The following is a 26,602-nucleotide window of genomic DNA, read 5'->3' as shown; positions in this document are numbered from 1 at the left end:
TTAACACTGAAACAGTGAGGTTTCTCACTGTTTTATGTAATTAGAATGGCACACCACTGATGTGCTAAAAGAAATGTAACTCAAGAAATATAACTCACTCCCAAAAGAAAAACAAAAACTAGGATATTAAAACTGACATCCTAAGGATGTACATGTTGGATGGGTATATATAAAAACTATACTCTTAAAAATGACTGCAAAGAAAAAAATGCAACAGAGTATTGAAAGGGTGAGATAAAATGGAGGGATGATTTTTTTATATTCTGAGGTTCAAGGAGGTTGTCATTTTCAGTTCAGGTAAGACCATACCTTAGGTGCAGGGTTTGTTACTGAGGACTTGCTTTAAAGACATAATAAATCTGTATACATTAAGATTTTATCTCTTTGAATCAAAGACATTTTAAAATGTATTCCTTTGTTCTGAAGTTAAGGTATCAATTCATTTCTTAATTCGTCCAGCTTTGAAAGACTTAGAGAAATGGCCATTGAAAAATAATCAAGTGTACTAGATAACACCACAGAAGTAGAGTCTCTAATTGGTACAAAGAAATGGGTAAGTGGTTCCAAAAGGCACCATACCATATTATTTCATTCTTAATTACACTCTTCGTTCACTGTCTATTATAAAGAAACCAGCTAGATTAAAAACAAGGCAGTGTGAAAACAGACCCACTGACACTAATCAAGAAGTTTCAAAATCTCTGCTTTTTTAGTACTAAACAAATGTTTTGCAGCCAAGGTATGTTTACAATCATCTTGTACTGGCTTATTATCTGCCAAAACAGTGTAAACATAACCTAAGGATGGCATTTAGCAGTGTTTTCCAAGATGTGCATTTCTCCCATAATTCAATAAGACCAGAATGGTTTTTTGTGGTTTTTTTGGCCATAAAAATATACTAGCTGATGGTTTCAGAGAATAAAGAATTGCTAAAAAACTCAATTTCATTATAAAAGATAGCTGGTCACAGAATAGTGGTCTGAGTGTCTCTCAACACTAAAATCTAGGCATTTAAGTAGTTTACAATTTGGTTTGCTGAAACAATTAGGCCAAGTGAAATGGTGGTTTAAATGTTCTCTTTGCCCACTATTTCTTCAGAAATGGTACCATCTCTGAAAAGTCCAAATGGAGTGGGGGTGGCCCATGCTCCAGAAGGCCAGCTACCAAGGGAGGTCATTGGGTGAACTCCTGTATGCTAGTTCCTTGAAAAGCAAGTGTGTGCAATGCGGGAATGAAATGCAGTTTTAGGGGTTTTCTAAAAATGACTCACAATTCTGCCCAAAATGAAAAGAAACACACCACTTTCAAATAAGAAGCCTCCTCAAATAAGTATCAGAATTCAGTTGTGTGATGACAGTGAAGGGGAAGCTGAGGTGGGATCTGCACACTCAGATTCTGGGCTTCAAGGCGTTACAAGAAGATGAAGGGATAACGCACATCCATGATAAATGAGGGCACAACAGAACCTGAAGTCACAGCTCAGCCTGACACCACCTACAATTGGCGGTGGTTGGGAATGCTACTGTGATTGGAGGGATGGGATTTCCTACTTTTTTCATTATGGGATATAATTTCTGTAATTTTATCATAATTCACGTTTTCTTAAAGTGAGCCATAATTTCCTACAAGATTTCACTTTTATGGATAGTAGAATAGATCTATAGTTGTTTTCAATTATAACTGGTTCCTGCAAGTTAGAATATAAGAAAAACTAGAGGAGTCGAGGCCTCTGAAAATGCCTCCATCTTCTTTAATAAACAGGGTTAAGGTCTCCAGTTCCCCTGGACCCACCAGATCTACAATCTTGCTTTTTTATATACAAGGAGTGTATCTGGAGAAATCCTCCTCCAGCTTCACCTTAACACACAACTGATCTCATGAAGAAGAAATGTACAACACAGACAAGTACCACAGGCCACCTTCAGCAGTGGTGAAGTGACCATTTTTAACCTTTCTTCTGTGCTCGAGGAACATGGGTCTCTGCTCTCCAAACTCAATTATTTACCTCGCTGGCAATCCCCTCTCTTGCTGACATTTTTAGTACTGGATTTCTTCAGTTATCCCTCTTCACCTAAGCATCTTTCCTCTTCTTTTATACTATTGGGCTTCCTCTTTGTCCACAAACACCCAGGCTTCAATAGAGCTCCAAGGTCAGGGTCAAACTTTGGGAAGTCATTCATTCCCATACACTCAGCTTCTGAGCTGAAGTCACCTCTCCGACACCCCTTTTGCTTTGCCTCTCACATCAACTCAATCATCCAACTGAGTCCCATGCAAGTTTGCTGTTGTCTGTTTCTGCCCCCCTGTTCCCACTGCCAGCTCTCCCTCTCCTGGTTCCTGTCTTCTCACACCTGGATGTCCACAGAGGCTTTCTACTCCATTCTACACACAGCTGCCAAATCTCTCTTCAAGCGGTGCTTTCGACACTGCATACCTTTGCCCCAAATCTCCAATGGCTCCTTCATTATGTTCAAGTAGAAATTTCTTTTTTCACAATAAACACCCTGCTGATTCCAACTTGCAGCTACACTCTACCTTCACTTTCCACAAATCTCCTGCACTCCTGCCAGCCTGACCTACTTGTCATCTACTCATATCATGTTTGTCTGCCTTTAATCCTTTTCTGTAGCCTTAACTCTCCGGTGAATTATGCACAAGTCATGATTTCTACTACGTATGGGTGGTCAGGTATAAAACAGGGAGGTGGACAAGTGGGTGCCGGCAATGACTCTTGGCCTCAGAAGGGAAAGGAGAAGATGGTCACATCTGTATAGCAAACACCTCTACAAGGGGGTGACCACCTATTAGTTCTGAACAACTGTTCTTATGTAGGAAGGTTAGTCCAGTATTTTCAGATCTCTAAATTTTCATGAGAAAATGAGAAATTTGTATTTACTCAAAATCTGTAATTTTAAAATACAGTATTAGCTGCTAATTCAAATGTGAACTATAATACAGGTCAACAAACTATGGGCCAAACAAAGCAACTCTGCAAGCTGGCTGCCAGTTTCAACCTCTGTTCCCCAACAACTCCCTCAAGACCCATCTTCATGCTCTCTACCCAGTGCTGGGCCCCAGAACACTCCTGCTCATGTTACTTTCTTCCTTTCCTGGTTTTACACATCCACCCCGTGTGTCACTCATCATTCCAGTGGAACTCTGTCTTTTCACTGCATGGTACCCTGTGACACCATTTGCACTATTCATCCCTTAACTTTTTTTTTTTCTTCAATTTTTATTGTTATTCAATTACAGTTGTATGCCTTTTCTCCCCTTCCCTCCCCCCCACCCCAGCTGAACCCACCTCCCTCCCCCACCCCCACCATCCCCCCCGATTTTGTCCATGTGTCCTTCATAATAGTTCCTGCAATCCCCTCTTCCCACTGTCCCCACCCCACTCCCCCCTGGCCACTGCTAGACTGTTCCCAACCTCAATGTCTCTGGTTGTATTTTGTTTGCTTTTTTCTTAACTTTTTGTATCTCATTTCTTTGCAAGTGAAGAACAAGTTCCTGGAGGACAGGAGTCACACACCATAACTTCCTAAAGCCCTCACGGTATCTTCCAAATTTCACAAATACGCACTTATTTAAGTGTGTAAGATGTATCTTGGCAGTTTTAAAAATTACAGACACTTTTATAAAAGGAAATATCAGCTCCATTTTTGACAGCAGTCTTGAACAATCTGTCATCTTATTCAGCTGTATACACATGTGTAGGAGTAAGCTGTCTTCCACAGGGCCTTCTGTAATACGCAAACTCCTATAATGAGCAACCTGCAGGCTTTTACATTCATCTAAAACAAGGTACTAGAATAGCCCAATGTTGAAGGGCCCTGGCAGTGGGGATACACTGCCTAGGTTTCTACTGAGACCCTAACACTTCCTGTCTACATGACCTTAGGGAAGGCACAAAAGCTCTCTGCCCTTTTGCTTCCTAACGTGTGAAAGAAGAATGATAATAGTGCCTGCCCTCAGAGGATGGATGTAAGAATTCAATGAGTACATATAAAGTAAGTGTCTAGCACACAGGAATAATAAATGGTAGATTATAAAACTTGCAATTAAAATCTAGAATCTATAAAAGAACACACAAAATCATTTCAGAAAAATTAGAAGACAAATGGTAATAATGTTAGGCTTCTGCTCCAGCTCCTAGTGGCACGCCAACCACCAGAACTGTACCTAGGGGTAAACTGTTCTTGTGCCACTGATCCTAGAAGAAGGCTCCCAAGTCACCTCATCATCATCACTTTCGCATGGACAGGAAGCTTCAGCACACCCACTGTTATTGGCATGGAGTAGACCCTCAATAATTATTGGTCCTTAGAATAAATGAATAAACTGTTCCATTTATTATACTAGGCAATTTTGGTACCAGAGACCTTCAAGTGTAGAACTATTCTTTGCTAAAATGTACAGGTAAAGATGTCTCTGAGCATCTTCCAACTACAGCAACTATAATACACAATGATCTCTGGAGGATGCTTTGTTGCTGTGCTGATCTTTACATGACCTAACCTAATTAATTTCAGAATGAAAGGAAACACAATACATTATACTAGTATCTGTGCCAAATAAGGAACTGATTAACTGAACAGTATGAACCTGATGGAGGTTCAAACATAAAGGATTATATTTTTTCAATTCCCTGACCTCAGCAGCTCTATGCCAAATCTCCCTTCCTAGTTGGAGTAATTCCTGAAAAATACCTGGAACAGATCCCAGAATTTTCAGGTCACTTTCAGCTATTACCAATCAATCCAGTTTAAAATGACAATCAAATGCTCAAAGGGCCTTCCCCAGGGTATCTTTTGGTCCAGGGTCCAGGGAAATAGAGAGGAGCCCAGATAATACCAAAACTGAGAGCAAAGGCCCATCCAAGTCTCTTTGTGTTTGCTGTCAACTTCTCCAATTTTCTTTCTGCCTGCACAAGTGGGTTCAGGGCCCAGCAATAAATATAGGACTGTAATATTTCTTGCTTCTCACCGAAGAGAAGACGTTTCTTGCAAGCAACAACTTCTGTCTTTGGGAGGTCTCATTCACTCCTCCTCTCACACCAGCCTACAGGAATGGAACTGGGGAAGGGTTAAGTGGTTAATTCTTGGGTTGGCTGCTTCCTGGCCCTTTCTTCACATGGCCTAGAGCTTTTGGTTTAGAGGATAGAAGAAATGGTAGAGGTAGAACTGACTGCCCATACTTATGTCTTTTTTTGTCTGTTCCTGCTAATTAACTCAATGTAAGATGGAAGGACCTTGTGAGGGGACACTGAGTGTAGGGATGACATACAAAGTGTTTAATAGACAGGGTTGCAAACCAGTCAGAAGGGATGTTGTCTCAGGGCTGAACAGGGTCCTCTAGTTGCTGGAAGGATCAGAGATGCTGGTAGCATTGCTGTAAGGGTACTCGGGGCATTTGGGTCAGTCTTTGTACTAACTGCCAAGTATTTTAGTATCAGGTCAGCTGTACTGACGCAAACCAGCTGAACATCACCCCTGTTTATGGGAGCTCACCAGAGTGTCCTGAGCAAAGCGGTCTCTATGGAATACTTCCTAATGTGTGAGCCTGCTCTGCTGTCCCAGGCTAGACCTCTGCCAGCCCCTCCCCAGACTGTCCCATGGCCTCTAGTCTGATCAAGCTGAACTACTTTCTGTTTGTCCACTTGACCCTGGAAACTCACACATCTGTGCAATGCCAAAACAGAATGCAGCAGGCCATTCCAAGTCTCTCCCTGCTGCCAACTTCCTGCAGTTCTTTTTTTGCCTGCTCAGAGAGGCGAAGAGGACAGCAGTAAATCTATGTCTAAAACCTTTCTTGCTTCTTGCCACTTCTTGCAGGTACCACTCCCAATCTTTACCAGAGGTTCTCTGAGAGTTGCCTCTCCTCCTCAAAACAGAGAAAAAATCCAAAATATTCTAAATGACTGGATAGCCTATGATATTGCCCCACTCATTGATGACTTGGGGGTTAGAGCAGGGATGAGAGGAGAAACCTCGGCAGTAGTCAGTATATGGGATAGTAGCTGAATTAGGTCATCTCTTCATAAATCCCAAGAGCAGGGTCTGACCCAGATTGAAGGTGGTTTCCTGAAGGCTTTCCCTTTGGAATATGCAAATTCAGAGCTGTTCCTTCAGATTTCAGACAATACCACCAATTCTGACCAACAGAAAAAATACTCATCAAAATCCTGTTATACTTATTTAAAGAAGTACCCGATATAATTAATAAATGTTTTGTTCAAGAAAAATGGGCATCAAGTACACATCAGATTAAAAAATTGAGGAAGCTTACTTCTACTGGTGATTATTTGGAGATGCTGATTAATCCATTGTGCACATATTTATGTTTAATTAGAAACTGGGAAGGCTTTTAGGATGTTATTCTAAAATACAATCTATTAGCATTATGGCATCATATTTACATTGTAGATATAATGTGAGAAGATTTTCTTGGTAAATTATTTTTTTAGCGACCTTGTTTCATGAAAAGCATATATTTTTTACTCAGATATTATAAGAAACTAAGTCTGAGTATAAGCTGATTTGCTCTAATTGGAATAGGCTTATTGCAGTCATTTTACCCCTTTAAATTATGATACCAGCATTCAAACATCTGTTAAACCACAGCATCTGCTTCATGTTTGGGATGCATCCCTACAAATTAGAAGAGTGTTCTTTTTAATGAGCTCTGATTTAATAGGAAATCCTTTTTTTTTTAATGACTTATGCAAAAGAAAGAAAATAAGACAAATTCATTTTTCTAACATCACCCCTCCACAGCAAAGTACCTCAAAGGTGCATACTTTTAAAATACATTACTGGTTAATAAAGATATATTAATATCGAAAGGTTGTTTTACAATTTAGTTTAATTAAAAAACTGAATGTATCCATTTATCTATCAATGGACACACATAGGTTGCCTCCCCATCTTGGCGACTGTAAATAGCGCTGTAATGAACACAGGGGTGCATATATCTTTCCAAATTAATGTTTTTTTCTTTTATAATTAAATAAAAAATAAAACCCCTATGTATGTGTTTGTATATGTGTGTATACACATACAACCAAGAAATGAAGAGGGCTACACACTCCTATTACTCAAGAAAAATAGTAACTTCTTCCAAATAAACTGTCTTGACCATCTATATAGTCTTAACGATGTCAGACAAATTCATGCCTCATAGTCTCTCAGTTTACTAACTTCTTTATAACTCTAACTCCAAAGGCACATTTGTTGCTAGATTCTTACCATTTTAATTCTACCGGAAGTAATACTTTTGTTACTGACTTAACCAGTTCTTTTTAAAACTACTCCCTGTGGTCTTCATAAATTTTCTAGTCATTTTTAGAACTCTATTTGGGTCTGAATTTGTCTTACACAAGAAGTACCATGTCAGCTTAACGTCAGATAACAATGGATTAGTTTGCTCTACTGTTTACGAGGAGAGAGCCAAAACCCCGAAATTTATATGTTAAAAAAATTGTGTATTCATTCTTACGTGTTTAAACTTCAGACACATTCAAAGTACTCTCCATGCGATGGAGTACATCTATAGGGACCTTTTTCCACTGCTCAAAACAGTTTTTGAGCTCGTTAATTTTGATGCCTTTTAGTGCTTTTGCCATTTTTTGTTTTACCTCTTCCACATTGGCAAAATGTTTCCTCCCTTTGAGGACTTTCCTCATCCAGGGAGATAAAAAGAATGTCGCTTGGGGTGAGATCAGGTGAATGCAGGATGGGGTGGGGAGGTCAAGCTGGTTTTGGTCAAAAACTGCTGAACACTCAAGTGTGGTGTGGACAGGTTCTAAAATCACCCATCATGAAATGGGCAAAAGTGTTGAGTCTTTAAAAAAAAATTCACTGAAGCCGAATGCAGCCTCTTACAATTATTCCAGCTAGTACACTGACACAGATGGGTTCCTAGAACACTTGCCTAGAGGGGGAAGCCTGTACTGCAAGGGGCCTGCCCTCTAGTAGATAATTCTGGGTTTTTTTGGGGGGGAGTCTTTACTGTTTCAGGCCTTAGTATTTTTATATTTCTAATATATATATCTGGTTAGACTTTAAAAGCTTAATATTAAGATATTTGAAACTCCTACATTTTTACGATACAAGCTATCACAACATTTAGAAAAATGACAGGTCATCCCATTAAGTTAACAAACTACAAAAGATTTATGAAAGAACTACATCACTCAGAAAAACAAAAAACAAAAAACAAAAACAAAAAACCCTCAACAGGAATTGCGGAGGAAGCCAGAAACGTAAGAGAAAAGAAAAAGTTGATGCTGTAAGAGACCTTTGGTTACCCATTTCTGTACCTCCTAATTTGTCTCACCAACAGAAAGAACTGTTACTACGGTGTCCTGGAGCTAAAGACAGAGATGCGCTTTCACACCTTCCCTCCAGGCACAGCAGCTTCCCTCCAGGCACAGCAGCCACAGCTCCCCCTGCTCTCACCCGCCCCTCAAAACTGCTTCTGGCATCTCCCTCCCCCTGCCATCCCCACCAAGTGAGGGTTTTGTCCCTTACAGGGTTTATGAAAACACATTTTCTACTTTGCCAAACAAATTTTAAATCCATGTCCCATCACATGTACAACTGATATGTGTTATAAAACCAGACTTTCCAACATGTCGTTTGAGTTCTTCACTAAAAGAAACAAAAGTTAAAACATCAACCACCTGGTATAAAAAAAGTAGTTCATTGTGGAGATTTATAGATGTTATAAGAGAATCAGTGAAGAGGAAAACGACCTGGGCCATTCTTCTGGGTTCAGGCTGGACTTATTTAACGAATCTGAGAAAGACAAAACTGACCTTATGTTAAAATACCACCTCTGAAAAAGATTTCACAACTTCCCTGGGTAACCTTTTTCGATGCGTAAGGAGTTTCAGTAGCAAAACAACTTTCTTCCCCCCTCTGAATTAAAGGTTAACCCTCTCATCGTTGAAAATTAGATACAAAACACTTTACGTCAAAGGTGAGATGGTACAGTTTAAGGAATAGTGTTATGATTGGCTTTTTGCGATTTCTGTCTCTGCAGGGCTTATCTCAGTGTATTCTTAGAAACTTGCCTCTGCTAGTTGAAAGAGTGCAGACTTTCCACAGCGTTTTACAGGGTCGGCACCACTCAACTGCGAAGTGTTCGAAGAAATCTGTATTGAAAGCAATTCACATAAAGAACATTAATGGTGGTATCAGAATCCCTGCTTCTCATTCATACACATTCAGGAACTTTCCGTAGTTTATGAGAACAGCACTGCTCCTAAGTACCAAATAATCTGAAATGTGGCATGTCTGAGATGATAATTTTGAAACTAGTTTTAGTAAATAATCCCTAAGATAGTAACAAAAAGAGGCATGACTTTGGTGGCTGTTTAATGACAATACTATTATCTTTTATATTGCGGGCTTTCAATTTAATCCTCTAATCTTATAAGGAGACACATATTTCCATTTCTATATAAATACCAACTCATCAAGGGGTCAAATATAAAAGAGCTATTTAGAATCCATTTGTATTTTCTAAAGCAATTAGTTAATTTTTCTTAAGGAATATATTCAGGAGCTCTGAGGAAAGAACATCAAGTCAAATATTTTTTTTGGAGAATCCAGTATCAATGCCCTAGGCACTACGGCAGGAGCTGGGGAGGCTAAGAATGTCACATAAAACACTGGCTGTGGCTTTGAAAGTATGTTCTCATGTACACACAGAGATTGACAATCAAGACCACAAATCTGAATAAGTTGTACAATTAAGGACCTATGTTATAGTAAATACACATTTATAGTACATATACATAGAACATTACGTTGACTGCTTACTCTCCTTCAAGTTTGGCTGAAACAGCAGCAAACACCAATAGCAATGAACAGCACACTATCCTTTCTCATTTTTTATATGAAAATTTCATTTCAGTTTCTAGCCTAACTCCATAAGGAGCTGAGAAGGACATGTTAAGGATCTTTATACAAAGCATGCTTCTCCCGGAGAAATTGTGTCATCATTAGAGCAGCTAGCTGGATTTTTGTATTCTGTGTGATTCCGAATTCTTTCTCAGTTTAAAGACAGAGGTATCTCTCAGCTCAGTGTAGGAGGCAATCCTGCCAGTCCAGCTAGGCGTTCTCCAGAGCTGTCTGCTCCGGGAGAGACTGGGTGCTTTGTTGCTGGAGGGGCTTCTCCACAGACCACCTGCTGCATAAGAGGCCTTCATAGAGGCAGGTATTTAATAAGCTACCTGGGTTATTTAGAAGGGCCTAGTGTAGTAAATTTTAAGGACTTTTTCTTCCTAGGTACTGACATTTTTAACAGACTCTTGTCTTGTATATCCCAATCTTACTTTTTCTTTAGAAGAAAAATTTATGGGGCTCAATCTTTCTGAAGTTTAGAAAAAATTCCTCTAACTGAATTTTCTGATATATGCTACTTCTACTTTTTCCAGACAAGTTGAATTTAATTACTCACCTTATCACTAGAGACTAAATAAGAGAAACAAACACATTAATATAACCACCGATTCTCAGTGACTTAAAAAAATGAAGAGCCAACGATGAATGCCAGGCCCTTGAACCAAAGTTGCGTAACAGAAAGAACATGGCTTTTGTGTCAGACAGATGTGCCTTCAGTAACTTCCTTCTGTGTGGACTTAAGCAAATAATTAAGACTTTGAGACTTGTTTACCTCGTCTTCAAAACAGAAACAATAATACCTGCCCCATATTGTGTTGTAAATATTAGATTTTATGTTAATGAAGAGTTTGGCACAGTGCTTAGCCCATGTTATGCTTTCAATAAATGATGCATTTATTAGTAATAAGGATCTATCATTATTAACACTAACAAACATAGACTCTTTTAGTACAATTCCAAAAATTAGTTATATACTAAAAATGGAGGAGAATAAAACACTGCAATGTCAGAAAATTATTATTTAATAATTAGTAGAATATTAAATCTGTCACATAACTATACAATACCCTCAAGAATTACTGAAGGACAAGAAGCTGGGTACAGTGCTGCACTGATAGCCCAAGACATTGTTTCTATTCTTCACTGGCTCCCTCTGCTGTCACTTTTGCTGCTGTAGGTTGACTCGAATGCTCCCTGATTCTGTATGTGTTTGTTTACTTCTATATATCCTACGCCTAATGCGGTGGATGTATTATCTGCCACCTGAGTTTATGCTCGGCTGAGTCAGGGCTTGAGAATGGTTCTTAGCCTTTCAAAAGAAATCACCGATGTTTAGTAAGAACAATTTTTATCATTGCCCATGGGAGGATTTTTATCTATTTTTAGGTATAGGGCAGTGTTTCAAATGCTGAACGTTGCCAGAAACCTGATCTTCAAAGGGGCATGTGTAGGGAAGGATCAATGTATTTTAGCCCAAAACTTACATAACTGTAAAATTTTCATAGAATATCTTAGTGACAAGATATGCTTTCTAGGAGTCGTTGGCTTATTAATTGGGGTGGGAGCCAAAAAAACTGAACATATGTTAATGTCCACAGCTTGAGCTTTATCTTGACTTCTCTGCAGTACCCCACACAGCTGACCCTCCTTCTGGAGGACTCTTCTCCAGGCTTTTATTACTGCAGGGTCCTTGTTTTCCTCCCACTTCTCAGGCCACTCCTTGTTCTCCTTTGCTGGCTCTCCTTTCTGTAGTGATCCCTTAAATAGTTTTTGTCAGAGTTTTACCTTAACACCCCTCTATTTTTATTTGTACGTTTTTCTCTAATGATCCCGTCTCATCTGACAGCTTCAATTATAAGCATAGTTTGTAAAATGCCCATTTGTTATACCACTGTTCATTCCTACCCGCCCCCATTTTTTTCCATTTAAGATACATGCATCCTTTCAAGTAAGAACAATATAATTAATATATGTTTTCCAATGACTGATGGCAGACATGTACATTATGTTACACTCCTTGGTAAAAGGCACTAGTGGGCCATACTGAACAGTATGTTCGTGGCTTTGCTTTTTATTTTCCTGGTGCGTGACAATCTGTTAACTCCAATGTAGTCTCTCCTCTGGTTATTACGAATGTTTTGATAAAAAAGGTTTGGTGTAACAGTATATGAGGTAGAGCAAAAGTGCAAGAAAAACTCTCACTGTGGATGTTAATCTGCTAATTTTATAGCTGGCCTGAGGCAGGACAGCACACTAAGGAAACAGGTGCTAAAGAGCAAAAGCAAATTAGGTAATGGTGAAGTCTTCTGCAATTATAAGAGGCATCATAAACATCATACCCTGGGAGGAAATGGCCAATAATAACTGAATAAATAAGTGAACCGAAGAACAAATGAACAATGTGAGATGACTACTCTACCTTACCTTAAAAGAAATATTAATGCTTCCAATAAAACACATAATACTCACACTGATTAACTGCAGTGTGAGTATATGGTGGGGTTTTTTAGTGTAATATTCTGTAACACATTGAGTATTTCACCATGAAAACAAATGCCTTAAATTTGTACTTATTGCTTATATTCACTTGTGCCAATGCCTTAAATTTGCCTATTTGCCTGAATCACCCAGATTAGCCCTCTGACTTCAAAGTAAATGTGTAATTTTTCAATGCAAAGATATGCTCTGGGTATAAGAGTCTGCCACAGAGCAGAGGAGAGAATATGGTCATGGCTTTCAGGTATGTTAAATAATGGAAGACAAGAGCTCCCTTCTGGCATCACTTTCAGTTATTAGTCTTCAGTAAATGAGATCTAAAAAGTGATGGATATGTTAGTCTACCTGTAAACAACAAAAGATGCAGATAAAAAACTCATTCAAAGCAACTTAATGAATAGAGGCCTGGAACAGAGTGATGGCCCTTCAGATGGGCCCCGTTGAATCTAGATGAATTGTGAGTCTCAGTAAGGAATGGGAGACAGGCTGACATGGTGAGGCGGGGAGGGCAGGCAAACAGGTTCTGCACTCTCTATTTCTAGATCTTATAAAGCTGACATATTTTCTCCCTTTAAATGTAAGCACTCATGAGGAACCTACAAACAAAAATGTACTTTATTTAGTATCATGGTTCCATACAGGTTAACTACGATAAATATTAAAACTTATCAGATTTGGTTAAGAAGGAAAAATATCCTCTTCATCTTGCAAGGCAGAGAATTAGGACTCAATGTGAAAGAGAAACATTTTCAATTTAAAGAAATGCCCGAGGCTTAGAGTTTTTTAAGAGGTGTGTTTCTAGGATAATGACATTGCACAATAAATGACCCACGGCCAAGAGGAGATCTAGCTAATCTCTTCCTGTAGTTACCAACATTTGTACATTAAATTAGCAGCAATGGTCTCTGAGAATTTTGCAAGCCTGATATTAAAATGATATTATAGCTAAACATTTTAAAAGAGTAAATTGATTACTAAATTATATTAAAAAAGAAAAACGTACTTTCCTCCATGTATACAGAATAGGACTGAGAATCCCTCTGAAACAGGGGTATTAAGTGGCCCACTGGGAAATTTTCTGTTACATGTCCGTTGCTTCCTCACTTCATCCTTTCCCTATACGGCCCCAGAGACACTAGGAACTGCCTTAAAAATGACGAATGAACCACTTCTGGTAAAAATTGTAAACTACAGAGCAATGGACTCCAACTCTTGTTTCCTGATAGGAGACTTTTTGGAAATGCAAATTCTCAGGACCCCACTCCAAACTCAGTAAGTCAAAAACTCTGGGGGTGGGGCTCCACAATCCATGTTTGAATAAGACTTCAGGGAGACTGGTGTTATTTAAAGTTTGAGAACCTCTACGAAGACTAATTAAAACAAGAATTTCTAGAGTCTTTGTGTTTTCTCAAAGGTGATGGGTGTCTTATGAAGTAATTATAAGAGCTTTAGGGATATGATCACAGTAATTACAGCCTATTCTATTTCTGCGATGTATATATATATGCTCATAGCCACTTTTAGTAGATAATTTCATTAGTTCATCCAATTAGGTCTTGTTTAGTTTTAAATAAACCAGCCCAGTATTAAGCTGACAATAAGGTCAACTCAAAAAATATTAAGAGACTGAACCTTACTTAGGGTTCTCTTGGGTCAGCTGAAAAGTGACCAAAGAGGATATATATTGGAGAGAATCAAGTACTTCTCTTATAATATCACATACATTTACCACTCAATAACAAGGCATGTAATAATTTGTTTAATTTGCTTGGGAATTAAAGGGCTCATATCAACCTGGGCAAAATATAATAGAAAAAATAATATTTTGAGTTGGGAGGGAGAATTGTTTTTGATTTTAGGGCAAAACATTTTATTTTGGTTTTTCCATCAAGCATGCCTTCCTTTGTTATAATCCCTTATTGAAACAACAACTAGTAAGTTTCCAAGTCAACTACTTTTTTAAGGTTCCTCAAGTCATCCATAGGTCCCATGGTCAAAAACCAGAAGCCCTCAGGAGATAATACTATTAAGTACAGGGGTGACATGTGGAAATGTCTCCTTGTACAACACCCAAGTCAGAAGTTCCTTTCTTCCCGAGAGGGTAAAAAAAACCAAACAAACTCCTTGTGCTTTGGGAGTGAGTACACTGAGCAGTAAGGACAAATTAACTTGTTTAAGAGAGGCACAAAACCTCATCCCCCAGAATCATGAGACAGAGGCTGTTTTACCATCAAACTGATCCTTCAGAGTTGCCCAGGGCTTCAGGAGCCCCTAATAAATCTGATGATGGTATTGCTCTAATGCCAATCATGCTGGATGGTGATAACTGTAAGAAATGCTGGTGCCTTTCTATCTCAGACTCACATTTTAAATTAAGTTGAATACTCGTGGTAGTTATGTAAATATGAGGCGTGTCGAAGATGAGCCACTGCCTTTCTAAAATTCTTGCTAGAGTGCAGAATTTAATCAAACAGAATATGTGGCAAATACAAATACATTCTGTTTTGAAGGAAGTGTTTCTAAAAGGTTGGATGGTATTGGCTCAGGTATCAAGATTAAAGATAAATTTAATCACTATGCTAAATTCATTTTTAACTCTTAAAGAAGGTATTAGTATCAAATAAATGGATGTCAACAACTGGGGGAAAGCAAGGAAATATTAAACAAAACTATTTCCCCAGACAGTGAAAATGCCATTTATCATAATAAAAAATTATAATAAAATCTTAATTTATTCAGATTCATCAAGCAAATTGTTATTCGGATACCATTTTATATTATTTTTACCACTTTCATAGCAGAGCCAAACAAACCCTGTGGCAGTGAGGCCTAACAGCTAGATAAGCAGGCCAGCTGGTGGTATAAAGTCAGCTTGGCACACCTGTCCCAAGAGGAAGCAGCACTTTTTTTTAATGTTAAGGGCTAAAAGTTGTTTTTCTCATTTTCAAAGTAAGATGTTGGGTTTTCTCCTGCCAAAAGGACATCATTTTATATTTAATTTATGCAGACTCTTTATTCAATGAATCAAAGTGATTCAATACATCAATATTAAACAGAACAGTCCCGCTTGTCATTTTCTCTCAACCCTATACGAAACTGCTCAGTTTATGAGATGCATTTTTTTTTTGCTGGAATTAATAAAAAGGAAAAGGGGGGGAGATCTAAAGTAGAGAGCATTTTATTTTCCAGAACTATATACAGTTTATTATCTGTCATATAGTGGTCATTAGAAATGAGCCTATAGTGGAAGCCAGGGCTTTGTGGCAAAATCAAGCATATCAGATTTGCCTCCTAATCATTCACCAAAAAAAATGCTGTCTAGTGTGTGCTCTCTCTCTGGCTGACAAACCAAAGAAATCTGAGATCCTGTGAGAGCTGACCTGACCTAAGCCTGGGATTAAACACTAATAAAAATACTGGCTGAAGCTACACCACAGAGAAAGCTAAGCACCGGTGATTTAATAGATCAGATTCACCACTGCATTTGCTGTGAGAATTATTCATGAATTACAGCATATAATCTCACTATTGGAAAAATTTAATAGATTGGGATCCTATGGACTTCCTGTTGACAGCAGTTTTTCCAAGCTATAAAAATAAATTAAAACAAGGCAAAAATGAAATAAAGAATTACTGAAAAGTGTTTATCCTGAATGAACTCTTCAATAGATGGCTATAAAATGTGTATAAAATCTGACTATGATTATAGTAAAGACAAATGTATATTATGTCAGGAATGGCAAGAGGCATGCCAGAAGTTCACTATATATGTTACTAAAACTTCATTCCAGTATTTCCTGAGCTCTAAGTTTTCTGAGCCCAGTAAATACTTTAAAAAAGAAGGCCATACCTCTGCAAACTGAAACAAGGCTGATGCTTGACATTGTTTTGAAGGAGCATCGGGGTGGGATGTACTTGAAGATATCTGAAAAGAAACAAGTAATTTTTAATGCACAAGGACATTTCCCCGTATCAGACTAACAGACTTTGCCATATATTTCCACTGTACACACAGATAAAGATTAAGACATGAGTCATCACACAAACCCTTTCAGAAGAACAGTATAAATGATAAAGGAAGACAAAGACCATGTTTCTAAAAACAGATGATTGAAAAGATCAAAACGACTGAGTTTGGCTCATTTGCCATGTCTCTTGTAAGGGTATTGGGTATGTGTCAAATAGCAGTTGAGTCCTGTTCAAGTGAATTTCCTTATTTCAATGAATTTCTTAAAATATTACTAAAAGCTGGATGCTGCAAGTAAAGCCACTCACTGTCTTTCTTCCCTCCAGCACTCCCCCCTTCCCAAGCTGTTCTCTGCTTAGAGGCAGTTGTGAAACAATACTGGAGAAGCATATGGATGTGGGTCAGGGTATCTGGAATTGAATCTTGGATCCGTTCCTCACTAGCTACATGACCTTGGGCAGTTCAACTAATCTGACACTTATTTTTCCCTGAAATTGATGATGGTGATGATAATCTCCATTTTACAGGATTATGCTGAGGAGAAAATAAGCATGGCACCAGAACTCAATAAACTGCTCACTGAATATATACAGCATTTCTTTCTTTTATAACGTCACACTCATGTATACACACACATGCATACACACACACACACACCCTTCAGTTTTCTGATAGTGGACAGAGGATTCTGCCACACCACATTGGGTTTCCCTAGGAGACCTTTTGTTTTCACTTGGTAATTATGGTAGCCTCATTAATTTGCTCTTAGGGCCATGTGGAAAAACTTTCTGAGAATTGAGAGCAAGGTCAATTATTAATTTTGGTTCCATAGTGAACAAACTTCTACCCAGCTACAATATAGGGTGAAAGTGAGTCACAAAAGCAGACAGCTTGAACAATATAAATTCAGCCCATTTCAAATGCAAGAAGTCTTTTTCTTCAATTAACTCTGGTCACCAACTCCATCAAGCGGTATTTATTAGGCAAGAAATACACCTTAATCATAACTCAACCACAAAAATCACTTTTTAATCTCAATTAAATTACGTTGGTTAGAAAAACAACGAAACCAGTCAGTGATAGAGTATCAAAGAGATACTTAGAGATGAGAGAGTGATGGAATCACTGACTTTATTCACTGAAGTCATCAGAAAAATTTTAATTCCACTGTAAGTTCTGAATCAGACATATAAGCCTTTTTACTTATTTATTTTTTTAGAGAGGAAGGGAGGGAGAAAGAGAGGGTGAGAAACATCGATGGAAGAAAATCAACTGGTTGTCTCTCATATGTGCCCCAACTGAACCCGCAGCCCAGGCGTGTGCCCTGACCAGCAGCCTTTTGTTCTGCAGAATGATGCCCAACCGACCGCGCCACACCAGTCAAGACCAGACATGTTACCATGTTTAGAATAAATAATCAGCATAAACAAAAAAGATCTCCAAAGTTTTTTAACAAACTAAATATAAACAAACTATCATAAATGGTTAAGATTTAACCAAGTGCTTGGAAGACAATGAGGACATTTGGGGACAAAACTGTAGACCTCTTCTTGGTCAAACCAAGAAACCTATCATGTCAAAAGATGTACAAGTTGTGACAGACTATAAATATGAACCCACAGGGGTTTTCCTGAAGTCCTAGGAATTGTAAACTGGGTAGATCTTACTTCAGTAACCACTCTTCATTCCGACCAACCCTCCTTCCCTTTCTTCAAGGCTTAAGGAAAAATGTCTTTCTTCAAGGCTTAAATCAGACAGTGAACAAAATGAACCAGTGGCATAAACCATCTAGATTTTTGTAAAGAATTTCACAAGTTTCTCAAGAAAACGATGTTTTACATATTAATATTTGGATAAAGAAGATATAGTTAATGACATGAGCAGGGAGCTCCTGAAGAAATATTTTAGATCAGGGATCCTTTATATAAAACAACGGGGTCAGGAAATCTCTTTGGAATCTTCCATATGCTGTAGAACCCACAAAAATGCACATATGCCAATCCAACCAAGCTTTGTGTAAAATTTAGAGATTTCATTACATCCTTAGGGGGTTCAGAGATCAATGGTTAAGCATCTCTGCTTTCAAAGTTGGGATCAGCATTATTTAACATGTCTATGACTACTGAAGAAAAGGGAGTGCAGAGTGAATCTTCTATTACATTAATGCTTTAAGAAACAAATACAAAACATTTGGAATTCATGGCACATCTCACAAAAAAGGCAGAAAGGAAAGTGATATAGATAAGTATTATGTTAGCAAATATATAACATTCCTATACTATCTGCAGGGCATTTAGGCATATTATAAAGAGTCTTAAAAGGAACGGCCTAATATGCCGCTACAAAAAGCAGTTTGCCAATGAAAAGGTTGAGAACCACTAAGAGAAGGACACTGGACAAGAAAAAAATCTGAAACTAAAAATACACTCTCTGTGTACAAAACTATTACACAACAAGGAAATGTTAGGAAGGTGCAATGCAAGAGGTCTCGTGAAAGACAATTCAAGTGATCAAGGGAAGACCATGTGCTTTCAAGTTCAGAAAAAAATTAATCAATGATGGCTCCATATTGAGTTCTAGAGAAAATGAGGATATTTAGAGAAGCAGTCTTAACCTTTATACTTGCTATCATCATCTCTTTCAACTAACGTTAGAGATGTGTTGAGCCCAACTGGTTTGACAAAAGACAGTAAGACTTCAGAAGCTGCTGCTGAATGCTAGTTTCAATGAAAGTGTACTAAAAAAACAAACAAAAAAATACATAGCCAATGAACAACCATGAGTTGCTTCTATCTTCTGATTTAACATCTGATAAATGACTATGTTCTAACAATAACTCAATTCTTAATTTTACTATCCGTGAATACAAAGGCTTAAGAGTACTAATATTGAGCATGATTTAATAATGAGCTTTTATAAACATATAGTTAATTCCTTAATTAAAAGACTCTGAACATAAAAAAAACTTCACAATAAAAAGAAAATGACATTAAGATATATCAGGACAAATAGCAGACATTGGAATGGTCAAAATTAGTCCAAATATACAAGCATTGTATTCAATGTAAATAAACTAAACCCCACTTAAAATACAAAACAAAAAATTAGTCAACATAAGGATATATAAAGGTTGTGTGTATGTTTTTCATCCACCTGACATCATGAAAAAAAAAAAGACTCTGGAGTTCTAAAATATCTTTAAAAAAATTTGATTCTATTTTCTCATTTATGGTTAATTGAGCTAAGCAGAGTTCTTCATTGCTTCAATTACTGTCCCTGGCTTAAATTTAAGCTCATTTTACAAATTCCTTATTAACTATAAATTGCCATGTATTACCTCAGCAAACTGAAATAATGGTGACTTCTGACGCAACTCAGGGGACTCTGAGACATCGGGCCTGCAGGCGCTGGAGGATATCTGAAACAGACAGACATGGCATGAAGGTCACAGGAACAGCTTCTGGAATACAACAGAAGTGCCACCTAAAACGTTCCTATTTGAAGAATGAATGGCTTTGATTGTCCCCATTTGAGGCAATACAGTGGCAAAAAAGTAGTTATATACAAGGGGCCATTTGACTGTAAATAATGCCATAAATAGCAGATGAGCAACACAATGCATTTTAGAAAGTTAATAGTCACTCAAGAAAAATTTCTACAGTGATGCCTATTTGATCTCTTGGCTTTCTGCCACCAAATCCAAAGAATTATCTACTTCCTTCATGTTCTGTGTTTCTCCAATATTTCACATCTCCATGAACATTTCTGACAAGAGACTATCCAAGTCCACTGTGAAAATCTTAAAAAAAAAAACAAACAAAAAACCCCACACAGCAGGGAAATCATCTACAATGTTATCTCCTAAAGGTAAGCACTGTTACATTCCATGTATATCCTTCCAGTTGTGTACATAGATATTTTCAATAAAAATGAGACATTGTTCTATAGTTATAAAATGTTCTTTAAAAAAATACATGAATTAACCTGTGTTATTAAGCCTTTTCCAATGTAATTTTAGTAGCTGCTAGTGATTATATTAGATGGCTGATTCCAATGGAAAGAGCTCACAGTCACCCAGGTTATATTCTTGTAAACAGTTTCTCACTGAACCTCTTCATTTAGACACTGAAGATGTGGTTCTGAAAAACTGTCACAGCCCCTTAAGAAATGGCAAGCATTTTAAATTTTAATTTTGTCACCTTTGTATTTGAAAGAGTAATGGCCACCTTCTCTCAGAGAAAAGCTTCAGGGAAGGTACAAAGCTTCAATTCATTTGCCACCTGTGGGTAGCCTGACTCCCTGACTGGTACTTGACTATTTGACAAGTTGTGTGTCTAACGGCTCAATAGTGTTTTTATTTGCTCCCCAACATAAAACGCACTATAAAGAGGGCTAACAAATCCTGAAATTACAAGCCACAAAAAATTCCTTATTAGAATAAGTACTTGAACAAAATATATCTTTATATTGTAGCTTAAGAATAATGGAAAAAATCAATAGTGTCCTGGTTTATAAAAGAAATCCTGTGTCTTTAGCCCCTAGATATTTTGGCAAATTATCAAAATTTGAGTTAAAATCAAGTGTAAGAATAAATGAAAATTACAAAGTGTCTTTATGAAACTTTAATAATGTTAGTTGTATACCCATGATATAAATTTAGGGAAAAAATCAAATTAAATATATTATCATTTAAAGTAGCTATATATACTACATAAAGCCTATGTAATAATTTTTTTAAATGGAGAATTTTAAAAAAGATTTTATTTATTTATTTTTAGAGAGAGGGGAAAGGATGGAGAAAGAGAGGGAGAGAAACATCAATGTGTGGTTGCATCTCATGTGTCCCCTACTGGGGAGCTGGCCAGCAAGCCAGGAATGTACCCTGACTGGGAATCGAACTGGCAGCCTTCTGGTTTGCAGACCAGGACTCAATCCACTGAGTCATATCTGTCAGGGTTATATAAATATATTTTTATTTCAGATCCCATGATGCATGAAAAGTAGTTACCATTTATAAGGAGTTAAATTACCCAATGGCTTAATTAGAGTTCATATTAATTATAAGAAGGAAAATCAACTCTCTTTCAAATGGCACGTATAGATTAGTTGGCCATAACTACACATGCCTATGCAGTCTTAAAGTTAAATAAGACTCTCTGCAAATTGTTCTGATGGCCTTAAATAAAACTTTCTTCTTAAATGGAAAATTCAAATGTAAATAATTATCAAGGTAGGCATAGTCCTGCCCACGTTATGTCAACTGCACTATGCAATCAAAGTCTGCGCATGGGAGCTCGTGCTCACCATGCACCTGGATGCACAGCAGACGCACAAGTATCCTTCACTGACTTGATTCTGTATGTGCGACTATGAAGAGTCTCACAACAAAGGCTGTCCAATGGTTAAAACAACCTAGTAAGAGAATCACTAAGGCTACACATTTTACTCTAGTGGACAATGTCCTCACTAAAAAATCTGGTTACTCTTATATTAAAGCAGTGTGGATTTAACACATATCTTCAGTGCCATAAAATGGAAAGACAGCACTATAAGTAGCCAGGAGAATTGTGTTACAACTATGTGATCACCTGACTTTCTAGTCTACAGAAGAACAGAAGCAGAAAATCAGACGGGGCCATGGGTGGGGTTAAGAAAAAGGAAGAGGTTGAGAAAAAACAGTGCCAGCAGCAAGAACATACAGGGAAACAAGAAATGCCAAAGAGAATAAACAAAATGCTCACAAAGCATTGTGATCTATCAAACAGAAATTAAAGTAGGGCAAATGGCTCAAAAGTTCCTCCTGAAGGCATCAGTTCACTGTAGTAATTAATATTTGTAACTGTGATTCTAAGTTGTCAGGATAAAAATTATAAAATACATGTTATTAAGAGGCAGAAATGCATGTGATACATGCTAGACATTTTTCCATCTAATATCTCAAAATATAAAAATAGTTCAATAGCATGGAAGATGTATGTAGACTTCATTCTTCAGTGCTTGATAAATAAGGCATCCAACATAAGGTGAATATTTGTGCATACATAATATGCACACACATATTTGGTAAAGAAACCTGGGATTAGATTCACACGAAGTGAATAGGATATTTCCCACAAAACGCTCCTATTTAAGTAATGTTATTAGTCAGAGGATCCTAGGTTTTGTCACCTTGCTGTTTCTATTTACAGTACTCTGAATTACTTATCAGGCGAAGCATGCTTTTTATGGATAAACATAACTCCCCAGTAGCCATTCCTACGCTGAACATAACAGAATATAAAGAGTCTAAGGTATCTGTTCATTAATTATGAGGAAAAAATAGATACTGAATAAACAGAGGTCAAATAAATGGAGGAAAAAACCCAATAAGCTGTTTCTAGAAAGAGTCTGAAATAACCCATAAAGCCACTAGGTGTAGCTATATACCCGAGAAAGAAAACATCTACAGCAATTTTAAAAGCAAAGTTAAAAAAAAAATTAAAAAAAAAAAAGCAAAGTTAACCACATACTCAACTTCCTTTAAATCCAATCTTCCCTTTGTTTTAGCTATAAGTCACAATAACCAAGGAAGAGGAATGATAAATATAATTAAGAATTATGATGAAGTAGTATTTTTTCCCCCACAGATGAAATTGAGATCTTGAAAACCATGGACAGATAAACATGATCCAGGCCCCCGATATGAAACAAGTTCACACCAGTCAAAAGTACTGCAAGTGCTTTGGAAAGCTATATATTATCAAGAGCCTGTTCCTACTTCACAAGGTAGAAGACCACAGCCACTCACAGCTGGATTGTGATGAACACAATCAACAAAAAGGGTAAGTGTTGTATCGGAACTACACATTCCTGCCTTTGCTAATTCAAAGATTTATTGAGTGCTCACTCCTTCAACAAATACTCAGTGACCACCTATTATATATCAGCCCAAAGATGGCTGCTTTCAAGAAGCTTACATTCCACTGGGAAACAAAATAAGACTAAGGGAATATGTTTGGTCCTTAAATTGCTTGCTGTTCAAATGGAGCTACACAAGAAAGAATGTAAGTGCATAATGGTGGAATACTACAAAGTCTATGGGAGGACGGCAAAGTGGCCTCCATTCTTTTTGGGGATGGATGAAAGAAGATAAGTAACATCTGAGATATACCTACAAGGAACACCAGAATTGTAGAAATGATGTGGTAACAACAGGAGGAAAAGTATGAAGGCCAAGTGTTCTGTATGTGTGAGAAACAGCGACTTTCCCAGTGTGGCCGAAGGTTAAGATGGCTGAGAATGTAATGGGAGATGAATCAGACTGACAAGATCTGAATTCTATGTTAAGTATGAGAAGTAAGCTGAAGGTAATGGGGAGCCAGTCAAGGTTTTTAGTCACAGGAGCTGAATAATGAGAGATGTGCAGTTAGATAATTCTGTCAGTGAAGTACAAGATGACCTTGGCTAGGGGGTGACTGGAGGCAAGAGACCAATTAGAAAGTTAAGGAAATAAGGAAATCCCACAACTGAGATGTGGGGCCCCAATTAAATCACAGATATTTTCACAGGTATTTAAATCACAGGTATTTTTGAGGCGTCAGTAATATCTAGAAAGATGTCAGAGCTAAGGAAAAGGAAGAGAGGTCAGACAGGGCCAGTGTTTATAAGGTGAGTTAAAGCCTTAGACTAAAAGAGGGAATTTGAGAAAAGGAAGAAGATTTTGAGGTGGGTGGGGTATGGACTTGTCTGCTATGGGAGGAGAGGATTTGGGGATAGAGAATTCCATTTCAGAGTTCAAGTGTAAAGATCCTGTGTGACTCCAACATCCAGTGATCTGATTTTCACCTTCATTCAGTCTGACCCAGCCTTTCATACAACTGGTGGCTTTTGCCAGGTGTCCTTCAGAGTCATCTGAGTGATCATTTATTTGCATTTAATATGAGATGTTAAATGAAGCTCTGAAATGGACTTGATCTTAAACACAGGCGAATTAAATCTAAGTATATTACATCTAAGATAATCCTTCAAATCATTTTTTGAAGGACTAAAATAAAGCCACTCTTAATTAAACCTAAATTAGGTTAAAGAGAACCTGGTACTAAAGCACTGCTCTTGGCTGGCTGATCCCAGGACTGAGCTACAGCTGAGAAGGGTACCGGGTTGGATATCCTGGACAGCATAACCAAAAAATGCTGCAGAGAACTGAGCAATCCGCAAATAGAATACATGTCAAATCATCTGGCTGAAAGAAAAAGTCCTTGGTTTTCCCCAGGGCACCAGACTACTGATTTCATGCCACGAGTAAAGCTCTACTATCATTACAAGCTGTATGGCAGAGCACTAGTGTGGAAGTCCAGCACAGACTACAGGCCGCTTCTGCAAACAACTTCTACCCTTTGTACCCATCTCTGGAAGACAGAGGAGCTCATGCAAGTTCATCACTGTCTTGAGCAGTGCAGCCTGGGAGATGATTGCCAATCAAGTTGGGTAAAAGGACTTGATCCTCTGGGCTCTGAGCCTCAGTGGTGCCAGATGGGAGAGGCTGGGCAGGATGGGCAGTTCCAGCTAAAACGGACAGTGGTTTTAATTTAGATTGTCGAAAGCTAACTTCATTTTGATAAACACCTCCAATGTCACACCCAAAATGGTAAGAAATAAAAGTGACCGGAAATGGCTGAGTTTCTCCTTATAAAAGCAGCAGCTGTTCAAAAAATTTTTTCTATTTATGCCTAAGGATCTTTCTTATTAATAACCTTAGTTTGTATCATTTTCCCATTCCTCACTTCCCCCATCATATGACTGCACTGAATGTATATTATCTTGTCACTTTATTACATACTTTCTTTCCTAAAGCAACAAGAAATAAATCATTTGAAAGAGCAAGTGGGTATAAAAAAGTTTCTTCTTAGAAGTGGTTCTTAAAGACCTAACTGCTGGCAACTTCTTCCTTAGCTGATTCCCTTCTATATGATTCACTTCTTAAAGCCATTTAGCTTTGTTTCTGTAGCTTGGGAATTCTCAAAATGGTCCCCTCCTTTGTCAGAAATAAAAGGATGAACACTGCTCGTGTCAGAATTCTGCTGTTTTTAAAAGTGGGGAGGACAAATTCTCACTAAAAAGAGCCCAGGAATCAAACTTCAAGAAAAGGGAAAAAAGCATTCTTTTGTTTAACTAGCATTTTTATCTATCTATAAGTTTTATAGATGTTTATCGGTTTATATTTGTTTCTGAAAGTTAGAAAGAATGTTAATAGATGTTGGGAAGAAGAACATCATTGTGATCTAATCTGCTAGAAAAGATGATGCTGACTTTCATAATACAATGCTTGGTTGGAAATTATGAGTAAGCCTGTGTTGAAAGGTCAAGTGTGCATTATTATTCCAACATTCACATTCACCTTTCAGGACATGCTTAGGGTATCTCCACCCAAGTGAGAGTGAGTCTGATTGCTATCGGGTAGAAGCCATGTGTTAGAAAGTGAAATGATGCTCAAAAACTGTTATGTTAGGAAGTCAAACATGCTAAATAAGTATGCAAAGGCACAAAGCGACGTATTTACTTTTTTTGAGCTGAATGTTAGAACAATGTAAATAACTACCAGTCCACCAACTTTTTCCTCTACTGAATTGAATGAAATCAAAATAAGTTAAACTGAACATGTGGTCAACTACTATGGATCCCAACTGTAAACTATTTATAGTAACAGGCTTTTGTGATGTAAAAATCTTATATGGTATCTTCTAAAATCACTATTTGAACAGGCTTCAACTGTCACCTGTATGGCACATTCACAATTAAAAAAAAAAGAAATTTAAAAAAAAATATATATGAAATAAAATTGAGCTGACTGCTATTTTGCCCTACATAGCAACTCTGGTGAGGAACTGAAAAATTTCCATCCCCAGTTCTCCAGTATGGTAAAATAACATGACCTTCAGGTTAATTCATCTGGTCTCTGTTAAATGAGTCTGGAAAGTAGAAGAATTCCACAAATGCAAACTATGCATAGTTAAGTGCTATTACCTGCACATCAAAACCATACCTAAAAATGTTTAGCATAAGCAGACCAATAACTATACAGGGAGTAAAAGACCATAAAACCAAGGTCATAAGGGCCTTGGTCCTTTTCATTTTCCATTTTAAAGAATAAAACAACCTGGAATGCCATGTCTCTTGATTTTTTAAAATGGAAGTTTGGATTTATTCAGGCACCAGAGACAGGGACACTTTCATGCTTTAAAATATCTCA

At 37.6% G+C, this 26,602-nt stretch overlaps 1 protein-coding gene across 12 annotated transcripts in view; it reads right to left on the bottom strand.

The window, feature by feature from the left end:
• The window catches only part of BBX (BBX high mobility group box domain containing), a 257,308-nt gene that overhangs the window by 40,807 nt on the left and 189,899 nt on the right, over positions 1-26,602 (bottom strand). For 11 of the 12 annotated variants that reach the window (XM_053918337.2, XM_045186058.3, XM_024578149.4 and 8 more), the window contains 3 exons: positions 19,712-19,792; positions 16,258-16,332; positions 9,077-9,157 (listed from right to left, as the gene is read on the bottom strand). In XM_053918337.2, the coding sequence (XP_053774312.1) occupies positions 9,077-9,157; positions 16,258-16,332; positions 19,712-19,792 (237 nt within the window). The remainder of the gene's footprint in view (positions 1-9,076; positions 9,158-16,257; positions 16,333-19,711; positions 19,793-26,602) is intronic. The other variant, XM_045186061.3, reaches the window with a different exon arrangement.

This window comes from Desmodus rotundus, chromosome 2 (genome assembly GCF_022682495.2).
Source record: "Desmodus rotundus isolate HL8 chromosome 2, HLdesRot8A.1, whole genome shotgun sequence".
Lineage (NCBI taxonomy): Eukaryota > Metazoa > Chordata > Mammalia > Chiroptera > Phyllostomidae > Desmodus > Desmodus rotundus.
Note: the sequence above shows the minus strand (reverse complement) of the source record. Positions and strands in the feature narration are given on the sequence as shown.